The 16,320-nt window shown below is 43.8% G+C and overlaps 1 protein-coding gene and 1 long non-coding RNA gene across 6 annotated transcripts in view; both read left to right on the forward strand.

Annotated features, from left to right (window-relative positions):
- LOC121010561 (uncharacterized) overlaps window positions 1-13,823 on the forward strand; it is a 70,676-nt gene extending 56,853 nt beyond the window's left edge. For 3 of the 5 annotated variants that reach the window (XM_040444283.1, XM_040444281.1, XM_040444282.1), the window contains one exon: window positions 2,819-4,632. In XM_040444283.1, the coding sequence (XP_040300217.1) occupies window positions 2,819-2,902 (84 nt within the window). In that variant the 3' untranslated portion in view covers window positions 2,903-4,632. Of the gene's footprint in view, window positions 1-2,818; window positions 4,633-6,483; window positions 6,711-13,671 lie in introns of those variants that run through there. The other 2 variants (XR_005781226.1, XR_005781227.1) reach the window with 2 other exon arrangements.
- A 213-nt stretch (window positions 13,824-14,036) lies between these two features.
- On the forward strand, window positions 14,037-16,320 carry LOC121010563 (uncharacterized). Its single transcript, XR_005781229.1, has 2 exons — window positions 14,037-14,085; window positions 16,125-16,320. It is a non-coding gene; the product is annotated as an uncharacterized LOC121010563 (long non-coding RNA).

Below are 16,320 nucleotides of genomic sequence, written 5' to 3' on the forward strand. Positions count from 1 at the left end.
CAGAGCCTTTGTACAAGGCGCAGACTCCACAGCATCCGTCCTTCCGCTTGGTTTCTGTCCAGAAACAGCGCTGCAAGAAGCTGAAGGAAGGACTTTGGGGGCGATTCTGACACTAGCTTGCGACTCCTGCTTTGGCATATGCCCATCTCTCCTGCACAGAGCCCAGGGCTTCTCAGCAGGTGGCCCTGCCTGCAGGAAGTGGGGGGGGGGGAGGTGAGGAGGCGGGGCTGGGAAAGATACCTGGGTCTCTATTCTTGCCTCCGTCCAGCTTGCGGTCAGGCCTCGAGTTCCACAGCAGGAATCTTGGCTCTGGACTGCGGTCTGCTGTGGGGACGCCGCACAGAAGCAAAAGTGAAGCAGCACCACTTCAAGCCCTGGCTGTGGCAGGAGCACCCTTTCCCTGTTCACCTGCCTGCCTGTCTGGGCCTCTGACTTTGAGAGGTCAAAAAGACCCCGGGCTTCAGAGTCACACAATTTGGGTTTCAGGGGCGCCTGGAGGGCTCAGTCGGTTAAGCGTCAGACTCTTGATTTCGGCTCAGGTCATGATCTCACGGTTCGTGCGATCGAGCCCTGGATCAGGCAATGCCCTGGGACAAGCCTGGATCAGGTTTGGGACTCTCTCTCTCTCTCTCTGTCTCTCTGCCCCTCCCCTGCATGTGCGCATGTGCTCCCTGTCTCTCAAAAATAAATAGATAAACTTAAAAAAAAAAAAGTTTGGGTTTCAAATTGCGGTTCCTACTTCATGCATGCCTTTCAGTGAATGCCTATTCATTTTGGAGCCTCTATTTCCCCGTCTGTAAAATGGGACCAATTATACTGTTGGGAAGAGTAAATGAAATGGTTCAAAACATACATCAGCTCTGTACCTCTTTCACAACTATACATATCGCTTCAATCCGCACAACCATAGTAGGAGGGTAGTGTCTTCATTACCATCGCCATCCCTGTTTTATGGAGGACGAAATTGAGGCAGAGACAAGCCAAATGACTTGTGCATGGTCTCACGGCCAGGCAAGGAGTGTGGCCTGGAGCAGGTGCACCCGGGCTGGGCCACGGCTGGTGGGAGGAGGCACACTCTGGACACGAGCCCTTTCTCTCGTTACCTCAGACCTGCTGGAGCCGCTCAGGAAAGGACAGTGACGTGGGACCAGCAGACAGAGCACGGGAATGGGATCTGAGGAGAGGAGGCTGGGTCAGGGGGACATGCCAGGCAGGGAGCCTGAGGGCTGGGGAGCTGGGGTCGGCCAGGGCTGTTCCGGCTGCCCCCACCCAGGCCACAGCTTCTCTATGCCGGGTGTTCTCGAAATCCACACAGTCTGTTTGCGGCCCTGATGCTTCTGATCATGGGTCAGCCCTGGTGGCCTGCTGCTTCTCCCAACATATCCAGATTTGCAGCTTCTCCATCTGATTGCTCTTCCTCAGTCTCTGGGTACCTGTAAGAGGGGCCGGTGTGCCCCCAGCACCTCGCCGCCTCCCTGCCTCTCCTGCGAGAGAGGTCAGTCTCTGATTTGGGTCCTGCCTGCACCCGTCCCTGCCCCAGCCTGTGAGCTGTCATTACCGCAGTATCACTCCTCCTGGCACAGACCAGGGTTTCCTCGAGGAAGGAGGTGGCCTTGAAGCTGGTTTGCTGTGCCTCTGGACCTTACCCAACCCTGCGAAGGGTGACCTGCTTGGATGTTGTGGATGGGGCCCTTCTGGGAAGGGAGTGCCCTGAAGGAGAAAGGTGCCTGCCTTCCCTGGATGGACTTGAAGGACTCCCACTTACCGCTCTACCGGAGATGCGCCGCTCCTACAAGAACAGTGGGGAGAGAAGAGAGAGTGCCATGGGGAAGAGCATGGGGGGAGGGGGGAGACCCCAGGGGGCATGCCGAGTGGCTGGCCATGTCTCTGTGCTCGATTCCGTGCGTGTTTTACACACATCTAATCAGGTCGAGCTCTCTGGGCCCTGCAGGGTATGTTCTCACCTGTCACCTGACTGGCCTCAACCCCCAGGTTGGAGGCACAGGGCTGACGGGAAGGGCTGTGGGATCCATCCTGTGGGCGAGATCCGGCTTGGTGAGCTGGCTTCCTGCTCTGATCAGTTTCCCCCTGATGGAAATGGGGACCGCAATGCTACCTCTCACGTGAAAACAAGGCACCTAGGCTGCCTGGCACACGATATGTATTCGAGAGAAGACAGGTCCTTCTTTGTGAGGTTAACAGAGAAGGTCTTTGGCATTACGTCCCACTCATGTGGAAGACTTTTGGAGCTGACCTTCTCGGCTTCTAACAACTCTTATCTCTGTACCTCTGACCTTCTTCCCAGGTCCAGTGCCCTCACACCCCTCATGCTGCCCTGGGAACCAGTGGGGTGAGCAGCCAGCCAACCCACAAGAGCAGGGAAATCTGTGTTTGCGCCCAAGAGACCTACATGAGTGGCTTTCAATGCTTTCCTGTCCAATAACTACGTACATGAGCAGTTCAGCACCCATGACCAGATGTAAACGCAAGGCATTGAGAGGCAGACCTCTCAGGGAACAAAGATCATTGACCCTGCATACAGCAATCAACTTAGACCTGCTCAGTGCTGGCTGAGGTGGAGGGCAGTGGAGAATGGGTGGTAGAAATGGACAGTATCGGCTATGGCCTTGAGATTAGCTGGAGCAGGGGGACTGGAGCTCATATCACTCTCTCTTGCATGAAGTCCCGGCAGAAGTCGCAGCTTTGGGTAAAGACTCAGTTGGACTTGGAGGGTCCGTGACAGATGTGAAGGGTGCAAGGGGCTTCCCTTGTGCCTCAGTTCAATTCTCCTCTCAGGGAGACACTCCCTACTTTACAGACTGTTGGAGGGACCGTTCTGGACTGGCTTCAAAGCAGCTCAGCCCAAGAACAATGTGACAGTGTCTGGCCCCGGGCGTTCTAGAAGCTGCTGTGTGGCATTCACCCTGGGATGGCCTGGAGATGCGGGGAAGTTCTTGCAAGAGGCCCCCACTGGGCAATGGGAGACAGGAGCCTGGAGGTAAATGCTCACCCGTTCCATTCCCTGAGTGGAAAAATCTGAGCTACAGCCCCTCAGGCTCTTCAGAAGGTCCCTGAGATTGGTCATCCATCACCCATAACTCATCCGTCACCCACAGGTCATGGGTGCTGAACTGCCCATCTACCAGAGGTCATCCATCGCCTTTCCCACTTTTCCTGTTTCACTCCTCAGGTCCTCTCTCTGGATCTCTGGGATCACTTCCCATATAAACTACCTTCAGGTAGACCTGTGTCTCAGGCACAGCTTTTAGGGGAACTCACATGAAGCCAGCCATGTATAAAGCTTAAAGAGGGAGGAGAAGGGGCGGAACAATCTTTTCACAGAGTAGGATTGTAAAACCACCGAGCGCGCTGGGGTCCTATTTGGGGTGTGCAGTAATGTGTTGAAAGTAAACCCTCCAGCCACTTTATATCTTCTGTCACAACTTCGAGCCTCTCAGCTGTGGTCACAAACTCTACGGGTAGGGATTTAATCTTGAATGGGCTTTTGCCAGATGAATTCGATGAAAAGAAAAAGCCATGGAAATGAGAGAATACACAAAGCAGTCACTATAATGATACATCATGGAATTAAGCAGAACAAGGAGGCAAGTGAGGATATGAGGAGATATATATACCTATCACATATGTTAATATCTCCTTATATATACAATCCCAATATATATAAATAATCTTTGCATTTATACGGACATATATGTTATCTTTGCATATACAGTAAAACCTTGGATTGTGAGTAACTTGGTAACTTGTTCTGCAGGTGTTCCACAAGACGAGCAGACACTTCTAATAAATTTTAACTTGATAAGCGAGCGACGTCTTGCAATAAGAGTAGTACATGACACCAAATGTCACATGATCACAACTGAGCTAATGGTTCTTGAAATTCTCTTTGATATATGAGTGCTTTGGATTACAAGCATGTCTCTGGAATGAATTATGCTTGCAAACCAAAGTTTCACTGTATTTTTTATCTTTATAAAGAAAGATACAAAGGTGGTAAAGTCATGGATTGAGACCAGAGAGAACTGATACTGGGGTTTAGAACATAAGCATGAGAGTGTGGCTGGGGCGCCGGGGAGTAGAAATGAAAGATTGTTGGAGGTGAGGAGGTCATAGAATGCAGGGAGCAAGGTGTGGAATGGATCACTATTCTTCAAGGTTGTTAAGTCACCAAGAATGGTGTCAGGAATAAACATGGAGAGTCATTAATGAATGAAGGAGAGTAAGTTGGTAGATAACAGTGGCAGGTAGTAAAGTGTGCCCTGAATTTTGAAGGATGGGAGTTTTGAAGGAGGAGTGAAGAGAACTGAATTACAGGTACAATGGGAGAGCTATTCCACCCTTGAGCCTTGATGAAGCCCAAATAACCTCCACTTGAGGGTCTGCGGATGAGGTGGCGTTTGCAGAGCACAGCCAACTTTCCATTAGGGCAAGATAGGAAGACACCTTACAACAAAAGACACAGGGCACAGATAGAGGCATTTGCTGCTGATGACAGATCCTGTGTGTCAGGATGAATAGTACATAAAAGTTGGGAATGTGGACAAGGAGTAAGAAACAGAGACAACACTTGCCTTGTAGGATTATTGTCAATTGGAGAGATAAGTTTATATAAGTGGCCAGTAGTCTTCTGGTGAAGGTGATGAGGATGATAGTGATGATGGTGATGATGGTGGTCATGGTGGTCATGGTGATGGTGGTGGTCGTGGTGGTCATGGTGATGATGGTGATGATGGTGGTGATGGTGGTGATGATGGTGATGATGGTGGTGATGATGGTGATGATGGTGGCGATGATGATGATGGTGGTCATGGTGATGGTGGTAATGATGGTGGTGATGATGGTGATGATGGTGGTGATGATGGTGATGATGGTGGTCATGGTGATGATGGTGGTCATGGTGATGATGATGATGATGGTGGTCATGGTGGTCATGGTGATGATGGTGGTCATGGTGGTCATGGTGATGATAGTGGTCATGGTGATGATGATGATGATGGTGGTGGTGATGGTGATGATGGTGGCGATGATGGTGATGATGGTGGTCATGGTGATGGTGGTGATGATGGTGGTGATGATGGTGATCATGGTGATCATGGTGGTCATGGTGATGGTGATGATGGTGGTGATGATGATGATCATGGTGATCATGGTGATCATGGTGGTGATCATGGTGATCATGGTGGTGATCATGGTGATCATGGTGATGACATTAATGGTGGTGATGGTGATGATAATGATCTCAAGAAGAGCAAGAGCTAAAGATGAATTATAGGTAGTCAGGAGAAGCACAGTCTAGGAATCAAGTGTCCTTGAGTCTCATCCTGGCTCTGCTATCAACTAGCTGTATGGCCTGGAACAAATCAATCACCTTTCCTCTCTGGACTGTGGTTGCTTCATCTATAAAATGACAGGGTTGGATAACATCAGTGGCTGTCAACTCAGAAGTGGCAGAGTGGTCATACATACAATAGAGGTGATAATTCCCTGAGATACTTTTTCAAAATGTATATTTGCTTCCCCCAAGTTCCCCTAACCCCTACCCCACCATCCCAAGAGGTCAAATCTTATTCTCTGGGGTTAAGGACCCTGAACATGCATTTTTAAAAAGTCCTCCAGGTGATTTAATAAATGCTCCCCTCACCCCCAGCCCTGTTTTCTTTCTTTAGGGAATTGCTGTGCCAAGAAGCTGGTCTTTCCTTTCTCACATGTCATTGCCCAGAAAGTGATAGTGGGAAAGATGTGGTTTGTCAGGCAGAGCTGGGCCAGAGCATTTATCAAAAGGACCAGATGCCCTGAGCTCTGCCCTTGGTGGGCAGATGGCCAGAGAGTAGGCAGGGTTATTTTTATAGCTTTGTTCTTTGGGCATTTCCCCATTGAAATGCATAAGAATGAGAACTGAATCAGCACAGGTCAGTTTTGTTGCTATTGTTTTTGGGTTTTTGTCGATTATCAGACCACACCGTGCTGTAGGCCAGCCTAGGCATTGACTAACTTTGAGCAGGGCGGCCCCTCGGCCAGTCATCAGGGGGAAACCTAGGAAGTCCATACACAGTGGTGGTAGTGAACCCAGCACACCACACACAGGCCTATGTCAAGCCCCCTTGTATCCCCAATACCTAGAAATACACTCAGCACATAGTAGGGATGCAACAAATACCTGTCAAACTGAAATATAAGGGAAGGCAGCAATAGATCAAAAGGATAGCAGTTTGGGGGCACCTGGGTGGCTCAGCCAGTTAAGTGTCTGATTACAGCTCAGGTCGTGATCTCACAGTTTATGGGTTCGAGGCCCGTGTCAGGCTCTGTGCTGACAGCTCAGAGCCTGGAGCCTGCTTCGGATTCTGTGTCTCCCTCTCTCTTTGCCTCTAACCCGTTTGCATTCTGTCTCTGTCTCTCTCAAAAACAAACATTAAAAAAATTTTTTTTAAATAAATAAACATTAAATTTTTTTTTTTTTTAAAGGATAGCAGTTTAGGGGAATGCATTCATTTTCAACTGCAGGAGAAAGAATAACTCCAGAGAACTACAACGTTATGCTGAGCCAAATTAGCAGTGAAATTGAAGAGCAGGATAAAATGACTGACATGCAAGGGTTCAGCCCCCACAGATCCTCTCTAAGAAGATACACTTGAGTGTTTCTAGAAAGAAGAAAAGCGACCCTAAGAAAGTGATCAAGTCACAGGAAGGTGGTAAGCCAATAAACCTATAAGCTTAATTGTTAAATCTTAAAAGATTTTGATAGCGTGATGTGAAAAATAATGAAAAGAACTAAACAAAAACTAAAATCCCAAATGATTTCAGTGTGGTGGGTTTGGGACACAGAAGAAATTGAAAGCAGGCTAATATTGGAATTACATCAAATTAACAGATAACTTTTCAGGGTAAGTATAGAGATATTGACAAATACCTGAGATACGTAGAAAGATATATGCTTAAGTGTGTTTTAAAGTGTAAGGATAATCACCAGAAAAAATAGAAATAGGGTATATAATGTCTAAACTATTGGAGGAAAAAAAACTCAAAGAATTCAAAATCCATTGAAACAGATGGTTTAAAAAAGGAAAACTAACAAAGATATTTTTAAAGTGGATACATGGTAAACATTATAATAAGGCTGGGGGCACCTGGGTGGCTCAGTTGGTTAAGCATCCAACTTCAGCTCAGGTCATGATCTCGTAGTTCGTGGGGTCAAGCCCTGCGTTGGGCTGTGCTGACAGCTCAGAGACTGGATCTTTTTTCGGATTCTGTGTCTCCCTCTCTCTCTGCCCCTCCCCCATTCACACTCTCTCTCAAAAATGAATAAACATTAAAAAAAATTTTTAAACATTAAATAAGGCTTTAGAAATATATCCAGTCATATTAGTTATCACAATGTATGTAAATGGGCTAAATTTCTCCTATTAAAAGACAGAGACTCACTAACTGGGGAAAATAAAATCCACTGTGGGCCATGATGTGAAAAAGTTGGAAAGCTTAGTTCTGGAGTATATACCCAGGAGTAAAATTTCTGAGTCAAAGAGTATATATTACTAGATATTGCCTCATTGTTCTCCAAATTAATTATATTAATTTATTTTTGGAGTAGCATTAGAGTTCCCATTGCCAAATATTGATATTGTTAGACTTTAAAATTTTTGCCACTATATCAGGTATATGTTATCTCATTGTTACTGTATTTTGTGTGTTACCTTACTTACTAATGAGGTTGGGAATCTTTACATGTGTCTTTTTTTGGCAATTCCAATTGATTATTGTGAATGGCTTGTTCCTGTCATCTGTCCACACATTTATACATTTTGCCTTGTTCTTATTGATTTGTAGAATTTCTTTATAAATTTGCAACCTTTTATCAGCCATATGCATTGCAATATCTTGTCCTTGTCTTTGATTTGTCTTTTCAATTTATTTATGGTATTTTTGAACTATACAAGTTAAAAAAATTTTTAAGTTTTATTTATTTAAGTAATCTCTATAGTCTACATGGGGCTCAAACTCATGACCCCAGGATCAAGAGTCACATTCTCCTCTGACTGAGCCAGCCAGGTGCCCCTGAACTATACAAGTTTAAATTTTAATGCAATAAAATTTTATGAACTATACTTACTGTGACTTGTTTAAGAAATTATTTTGGGGGCGCCTGGGTGGCGCAGTCGGTTAAGCGTCCGACTTCAGCCAGGTCACGATCTCACGGTCCGGGAGTTCGAGCCCCGCGTCAGGCTCTGGGCTGATGGCTCAGAGCCTGGAGCCTGTTTCTGATTCTGTGTCTCCCTCTCTCTCTGCCCCTCCCCCGTTCATGCTCTGTCTCTCTCTGTCCCAAAAATAAATAAACGTTGAAAAAAAAAATTAAAAAAAAAAAAAAAAAGAAATTATTTTGTATTCTAAAGTCATAACCACATTCTCCTCAACCCAAATATTACTTCCTTAGGAAAGTCTTCTCCAGTCCCTCAAAATAGATGATGTTTCATTATATGCTCTTATGGTACTGTTTTCTTTCATTGCACTTATCCCAGCGTAATTATACATTTATATATGCAATTGACAAAAAGTCTGACTCCTCCATTGCAAGGTAAGCCCCAGGAGGTCTCAGACCATGTCTTATATTCTCTCTTTCATTGTAATATCTCCAGGGCTTACCATAGTTTCTGTCATATAATAGGTAACATTTATTAAGTCCTTATTATATGCAAGCATTATTCTAGGACTTCACATGTACTTATTTAATAGGTATGACAGATACATAGACAGATACTATACTGTCCACATCTTAAAGATACAGAAACTGGGGCACAGAGAGGCTACGTGACATATTCACTGTCACACAACTAGTCGATACCAGAGTCAGAATTCATGCCCAAGGGTTCTAGCTCCACACCCTTTCCTCTCAACTGTTAATGTATGTTCCTCAAAGGGTAGGAACTCAGCAAATGTTTACCGGATGAAATGAGTGGAAAAAGTCACAATTTTAGCATAGGTCTCTCAGAAATAGAAATATCATTTAAAAAAAAAAAAGAAAACTGGTATATTTGAATAAGACACTACAAGCTGTATAGGTTATTTTTAACAGAATAACATATATTCTTTCAAATACTTATGGAGCAGTAACAAAAATGCACTATCTACTACGATTCAAAGGAAATCTCAGCAAATATTAAGTAGTTGAATGTATTTAAATAAATTTACTAGCCAAATGCAATAATAGTATAAATTAACTACAAAAGGAGGGGGGAAGGGAAACACTTTATGTTGTTGTTGGTGTTCTTCTAAGTATAATTTATATAGTTAAAGAATTCAGTTGTGGAGCTCACAGAATTTTGATGTCCACCCCTCAGTAATCATCCAGCTGAAGATCTAGAACATTTCCATCACCCCAAAAAGATTCCTCCTGCCCCTTTCTGGTCATGCCCCCACCCAGAGACAATCACCGTTCTTGAACTTTATGTAAATGGTTCACATAGCAGATACTCTTTTGTATCTGGCTTCTTCCACTCAGCATGTTTTTGAGATGCATCCCTGTTGTTTGTGGTACGTACGAAATGTTCATCCCTTATTTACTTACTCATTTTTTAAGTAGTATGTCTCTGTGCAGATATATTACTGTGTGGTAATCCAGACTTCAGTGTGGGGTTATTGCACCTGCATAAAGCTAATAGAAACATTTTTAAAAAAAATTTTTAATGTTTATTTATTTTTGAGACAGAGACAGATCGCGAGTGGGGGAGGGGCAGAGAGAAGGAGACACAGAATCTGAAGCAGACTCCAGGCTCTGGGCTGTCAGCACAGAGCCCAATGCGGGGCTTGAACTCACAACCCATGAGACCGTGACCTGAGCCACAGTCAGACGCTCAACTGACTGAGCCACCCAGGCGCCCCGAAACATTTTTGTACAAGGACACTTCTGAATATGTGCCTTCATTTATTTGGGGCATGTACCTAGTAACAGAATCTCGGGCTTATCGGGTTGAGGTAAATTTCATTTTATTAGAAACTGCCACCAAACTACCACTCTTTTCCGAAGTGGTTGTACCATTTTATACTTTTGTCAGCCACATACGAGAGTTTTTGCTCCTCTTTCTCACCAATATTTGATATTTTAACATCATTTATTTATTTATTCATTCATTCATTTATTCATTCATTCAATGTTTATTTTTTGAGAGAGAGAGAGACAGAGCATGAGCAGGGAGAGGCAGAGAGAGAGGGAGACACAGAATCCCAACCAGGCTCCACACTGCCATCACAGAGCCAAACGTGGGACTCAATCCCATGAACCCGTGAGATCATGACCTAAGCTTAAGTTGGACACTCACCCGACTGAGCCACCCAGGCGCCCTTGATATTTTCACATCTTTTAAATGGCAACCGTTTGGTGGATGGCAAGTGGTATCTCATTGTAGTTTGAATTTGCATTTCCCTGAAGACTGCTAATGTTGACTACCTTTTCACATGTTTTTTTAGCCATTCATATATCTTCTTGACGAGTTGCCTGTTCCAATGTTTATTTATTCATTTTGTAATGAGCTGTCTTTTCTGTATTGATGTGTAGGAGTTCTTTATATAGTCTAGATACAATTACCGGGACATTTTAACACAGACTTTTAAATAACTCCTAGATTGAAGAGAAAATCTTACTGAAATTACAAACGAGTTAGGAATAAACAAGAATGTGAGCACAGCATTAAAGAAAAAATTTGTGGGATGCATGCAAAATAATAGGCAGAGAACATTTTACAGTTTGAAATAGTCTAATTAGATAATGAGGAGGTTTTTTTGGTTTTTGTTTTTTTACTAAACTTATGAATCAAAAGCTAGATAACAAATTGTAAGGTAATCCCCCCAAAAGTAGGAGAGAATAAACATGAGAAAATGCAGCAGTTAATGGAGTAAATGCAAAAAAAGAAAAATGATCAAGGCTTTGATCGAGGCCAATTATTAATAAGGAGAAAATTGATGAAACATCAGAAATAAGAAAGGGTGTATATTCTGTTAGAAGATTTAAAACATAAAGACATACCATGCTCAACTTTTTAAAATAAATGTGCAAATGTGGATTTTAAAATGGTGATTTCCTGGCAAATATAAATTCTAAAATTGACTAAAGAGGTATAGTTATAGAAACATTTAAAAGTTAGGCAAAGTTAATCATAAAGCTCAGATCACCAAGAAACAGATAATTTGGGGGGTCTAGTACTTCTTTCTGAACCTAGAAGAAACTTGGAAGCTTCTCATCTATGAGGCTTGTGTAACCATATAACAAGACTAAACAAAGATATCGAGGGGAAAGAAAATATAGATCAATCAAATTTATGAACAAGGACACCAAAATCCTAAATAAACAGTAGTAAATTAAATCCATCTGTGTCCTAAAAGAATAATACGTCTTAACAAAGCAGGGCTTATCCCTGGAATGCCAGGATATTTCAACATGAAGAAATCTATTAATGTAATTCATTTGATCAAGAATTACAAGAAAAATCATAACGTCATCTCAATAGATTCAGAAAAACTGTTTTAATGAGCTCAACAAAGACCCATTTGTGACGTAAAAAAGAAAAACACTTAACAAAACAGAAATAAAATAAAACAGCCTCATTTTCATAAAGGAAAGAAACCCCTCTACAAACCTCATCTTCAGCGGTGAGTCACCTGTTTGAAATCAGAAACAAAGACGAACACTGTTATTATTCAACATCCGAGCTAATGGAATAAAACGGTAAAAAATAACAAAATGTATTAGTATTGAAAAAGGAGAGACAAAACTGTTTTTACTTGAAGACTGTATAATTGTCTCTTTGGAAAATCCTTCTCAATCAACCGCAAAATGATCTGAACTAGTAAGAGAATTTCAGTAAGTTGGCCAGATACTACACCCCATTCATAAACAATTGCAATATTGGGAACGCTAAACTAAAAAATGTGTAAGGACTAAACGGGTGGGGGGCGGGGCACCAGAAACATTTCTCATAGATTGCAAGAAACTTAGGAAGTTTTAGGAATTATTTGGGGACCAATCTGGGTGAAATGTGTCCACATTGTAACACTTGACTGATGACTACCCATGACCATGACCATGGGTTTACTTTCTCTCATGGAGATTTCCTGAAATTTAAATCCCCGATTCCATGCACCTGTCAAATAAAATGAGATCTTAGTTTAGCCCCTTACCCTGATGACCCCAAGCTGTGGGTTTATTTGTCTGCTCTTCAATTTGGTGTGTAGGTTTTGCAGAACGGAAAGCTAATGCTCAGAATGACCTCTGGCCATTGACTGACTTGCTCGGTTGGAGCAAGTCATACAATCGTTGTGGCTTCTAGAAAGAAAGAAAGTGGGTTGGAGGGGTGAAGGCTGGTGTTGGGGCAGCAGGCAAAGACCAGAATTTGGTAACAACAGTGATCATGGAGTTAATGTTATCAAAGAAGACAGGAAGGGGGGTTCAGAGGAATATCTGGGTATGCTGGGATATTTTCTGTCTTTTGAGTCAGGCTGGCATCAACAATGGCAGCTTTCAAGCTCTCATGGGTTTATAGGCATGGACCACATATTTGAAACTGGCTTGCACACTCATCACGGCGTAATCCTCATGTCCCACCTGGGGTCCACAAGACATCAGGATGCACCTTGAGGGTCAGTTTTCACAAGGGCTTTAGAGCTTGAGGGAGAAACGGTGAAAAAGACTTAGATGTTTAAGGTTCTTGGAACACTGATAATCAAGTAGCCTAAGTAAAGACAGGAGACGAATACCCGCCCCAAACTTTGGGAAATACAGGTGACAGGATAGAAAGGTTTCCCAAGGAGTTTGCAGCTTTTCTTGAGGCAAGGGGCAGTCATATAAACCTATACCTTCTGAGGGCTGGGGTGCCCTGAAAAAAAATCAGGGCAAACTAAAACAATTGACCAACTTCGCTCCTGATTCCAAAGAGAAATGATCAAACACATGGTCACAGGGTCGTTTCTCTGTGCTTGTTTCATCATCCTTTGGTTTGTCCAGAGAATGTAGAGGGTGTACCTATCAGGTTCCAGTCCCGGGAACACAGTGTAGGCTGCTGATTCTGGAAATAAGGTCCCATCAGGAATAGTTACGGCTGTATCGGGGACCTGCCTCTTTTCTCAACGACCTTTGTCTGCATGGATAATGGAGACTGTGTGGCTAGGTGATTTCCAGCTGCAGACATGAGTCTAGGGCAGCACTGGCTGATCATTGCCCCTCTCTCAACTCTACTACCCTGGAGAGCAAAGTAGACAGCCTACTCCAGGCCCATTTTGACATTTGGCAGATAACAGAGGCAGTAGCAGGAGCGAGGGAGGTAGTTTTCTGGTTTTAGGATAAGAACAACGGAATGTCCTATTTGGCCAAACTTGAGAGAAGCTGGCCAGTTCTGGAGCAGGTGGGCTGTTCATTTTTCTCCTTTACAAGGAACTGAGGTTTTGTGTTCCCTTCTGCAAATCCCACCTCCCCACACCTGGTCAGGTGTAGCCAACAGTCTTGCCTGACACCCAGGCAACATTCTTTTGGGACAAAGGCAAGCCAGGCGTGATCTCTGCTCCACGTCAGGTTTTGCGTCTGATCTCAAGTTCAAGATCTCAAGTCTCATCTCTACTTAGCTCTGCCTTCAGTCAAGTTAGGATAATGACATGCATTGTCTTTCCTTGAAGGTACCTTGCATCCTATGGGGACGGAGACTGAATACTTCAGTTTCAGAACAGGACAAGGTTCATGTGACAGAAGGAAGCGCCCATGAATCAGCTGTCCAGACTCCTTTTAGGTGAACCGGAACCCCCACAGCCACAGCCTCTCAAGTGGAGATTTTAAATTTTTTTTTCAACATTTATTTATTTTTGGGACAGAGAGAGACAGAGCATGAACGGGCGAGGGGCAGAGAGAGAGGGAGACACAGAATCGGAAACAGGCTCCAGGCTCTGAGCCATCAGCCCAGAGCCCGACGCGGGGCTCGAACTCACGGACCGCGAGATCGTGACCTGGCTGAAGTCGGACGCTTAACCGACTGCGCCACCCAGGCGCCCCTCAAGTGGAGATTTTAAAGCAGTAACGTCCAAGCACTCAGACAGGTATTTTAAGGCCACAATTTAAAATTCTAATCTTATTAAAAAACCAACAGGTTTGGCTGTAATGAGATTTTTTTTTTTTTGCATTCGACCCTCAATGTTCCTGCTTCACCTTCTCCTTGGAATATAAATTATCAGACTGTTCATGGGTTTTGACATAAGGTTCATTTGGCTCCAGCCACTCTGAAAAAAGGGAGATTGTTTTTGTGTTTGGTTGTTTTTTTTTTTTTTTAATTTTGTTTCTTTTGCTTTTAAATTCTACATTCTCTAGGACATGTACTTGAGTGGCATTCAGTATACATATTTGCAAGACTTAAAAATGAAATATCCCCTAATGCAAAGGAAGGCCACAAGCTGACATTCCCTGAGTTTGCCAAATTTTGTTCCAGAGGTTGGTGACCTTCTGTTTCAAAACAGGAAAGAAGTGAAATCGTGGGGAGTCACCTACACACAGGCTTTGCCAGATAATTATTCAGCTGACAGTTCAGGGAGCTTAACAAACTCTGCTCTGTGGTCTCTGAAGACTGAATTCGTTATGCCTTAAACAAGAAAAAAAAATTCCCATTGGGATTTTCAAATCTTAGTGCTTTCTTTAAATATGAGGTTTACCTGTTTAAGGACTTGGCAAAGAAAATAAAAAACGCCTTTCTTAACAGTTACATCTCAGGCTTTAATTATTCCTATTTTTGATCTTGTAGCTGTAGCTCTAGAATTAAATAGTCCTCCTTTAATGTGGGTAGGCGCTTAAAAAAAAGCCTTTCAACTTGTAGTCTTAAAAAAATTTTTTTTTTTCTTGCATGAACAGCTTGGGTGGGGAGAGAATTAAAGTGCCAGCTATGGCCTTTTTGTTTTACTGGGAAGCTGATGGGCAATGATTTGGAAATGCCCGGGGTATACGTTGTGCCACCCGGATGGAGGGGTGGGGTGTGAGCAGGGTGCAGAGTCTGGTTCAAAGCGGAGGTAGCTCCCTCCCCGCCCCCACCCCACCCTCCTCCCCCTGTGTCTTTGGCCAGCACTTTCTGGGAAGATGACTTTGTCCCCGAGCTGCTATCAGGGCCGTGAGGATTGGGGTCTGGGTAGGGAGAGGATGTGGGGTAGGGTTTGGGAACATTATTTCCACTTTTACCCAAGTGGCCAAAAAAGACAGGTTTACCTGTGAGAATTCTTCATTAATTCTACTCCTCTTGTTGTTGAAGATTTTATTGTTTAATTTTTTTTAAGGTTTATTTATTTTTGAGAGAGAGAGACAGAGTGTAAGCCAGGGAGGGGCAGATAGAGGGAGACACAGAATCTGAAGCAGGCTCCAGGTTCTGAGCCATCAGTACAGAGCCTGACGCAGGGCTCGAACTCACGGACCACGAGATCATGACCTGAGCCGGAGTCAGACGCTTAAACAACTGAGCCACCCAGGTGCCCCTTGTTGTTGAAGACATTAAAAAGACGGCTCTTCAGGATAAATATTCAGAAGAACCAAACCATCCCGCATTTAGGGAGAGCGAGAACAGGCATAACTGCCTTTTTCTTCCCCATCTCGCACCATGGTGTGGGATTAAGCATGACAGTGGTGAAGTTGACGTGTTTGGGTAGTTTGAGTTTTTTAAAAAAAATTATCTATGTCTTTTTGTAAAATATAGATCTCTATTTCTCTCTGTGTAACTGGGGAGGGTGGATCTACAGAAATAAACAGAAAGTTCCGGAAGAAGAGAAACCATCCCAAGAACAGGAAGGACTGAGCTGCCCTAGGATCATGATAAACAAAGAAGAGTCCAACTGTGTTTTGCAACACAATGGATTCACTCAGCGTCCTGGTGGAGAGCTGACTGGACAGTCTCTGCTCCCTTCCTCCTGTGAGATGATACCTCCTCACAACGCCACTAATTACGAGATGTCACTGAGGCATAAGAACACAGTAACAAGAAGCCAGCAGTAATACAGTGTTTAGACTCTGACAACCACTCTACCTGCATAAACTCACTCAGTCCTCAGGACAGCTGTATAAAAGGAGGAGCTATTATTACCTTTTTTTTTTTTTTTTTTAACAGGTGCAGAACAGGAGACACAGATTGGGTAACTTGGCTAATGTCGCATATGTAGGAAGCAGCATTGAAATTCAGGTAGTGTGAGACCAGGGTCCTTGCTATGAATGACTGAATGTTGAATAGTAAAAAATGAAACAAAGAAACAGTGAAGGCCAGGTTGGAAATGCTGTGACCAAGACTTGATGGGACATCAGATGGG

This window comes from Herpailurus yagouaroundi, unplaced genomic scaffold (assembly GCF_014898765.1).
Source record: "Herpailurus yagouaroundi ecotype Mexico unplaced genomic scaffold, PumYag 192, whole genome shotgun sequence".
In the NCBI taxonomy this organism is placed as follows: Eukaryota; Metazoa; Chordata; class Mammalia; order Carnivora; family Felidae; genus Herpailurus; species Herpailurus yagouaroundi.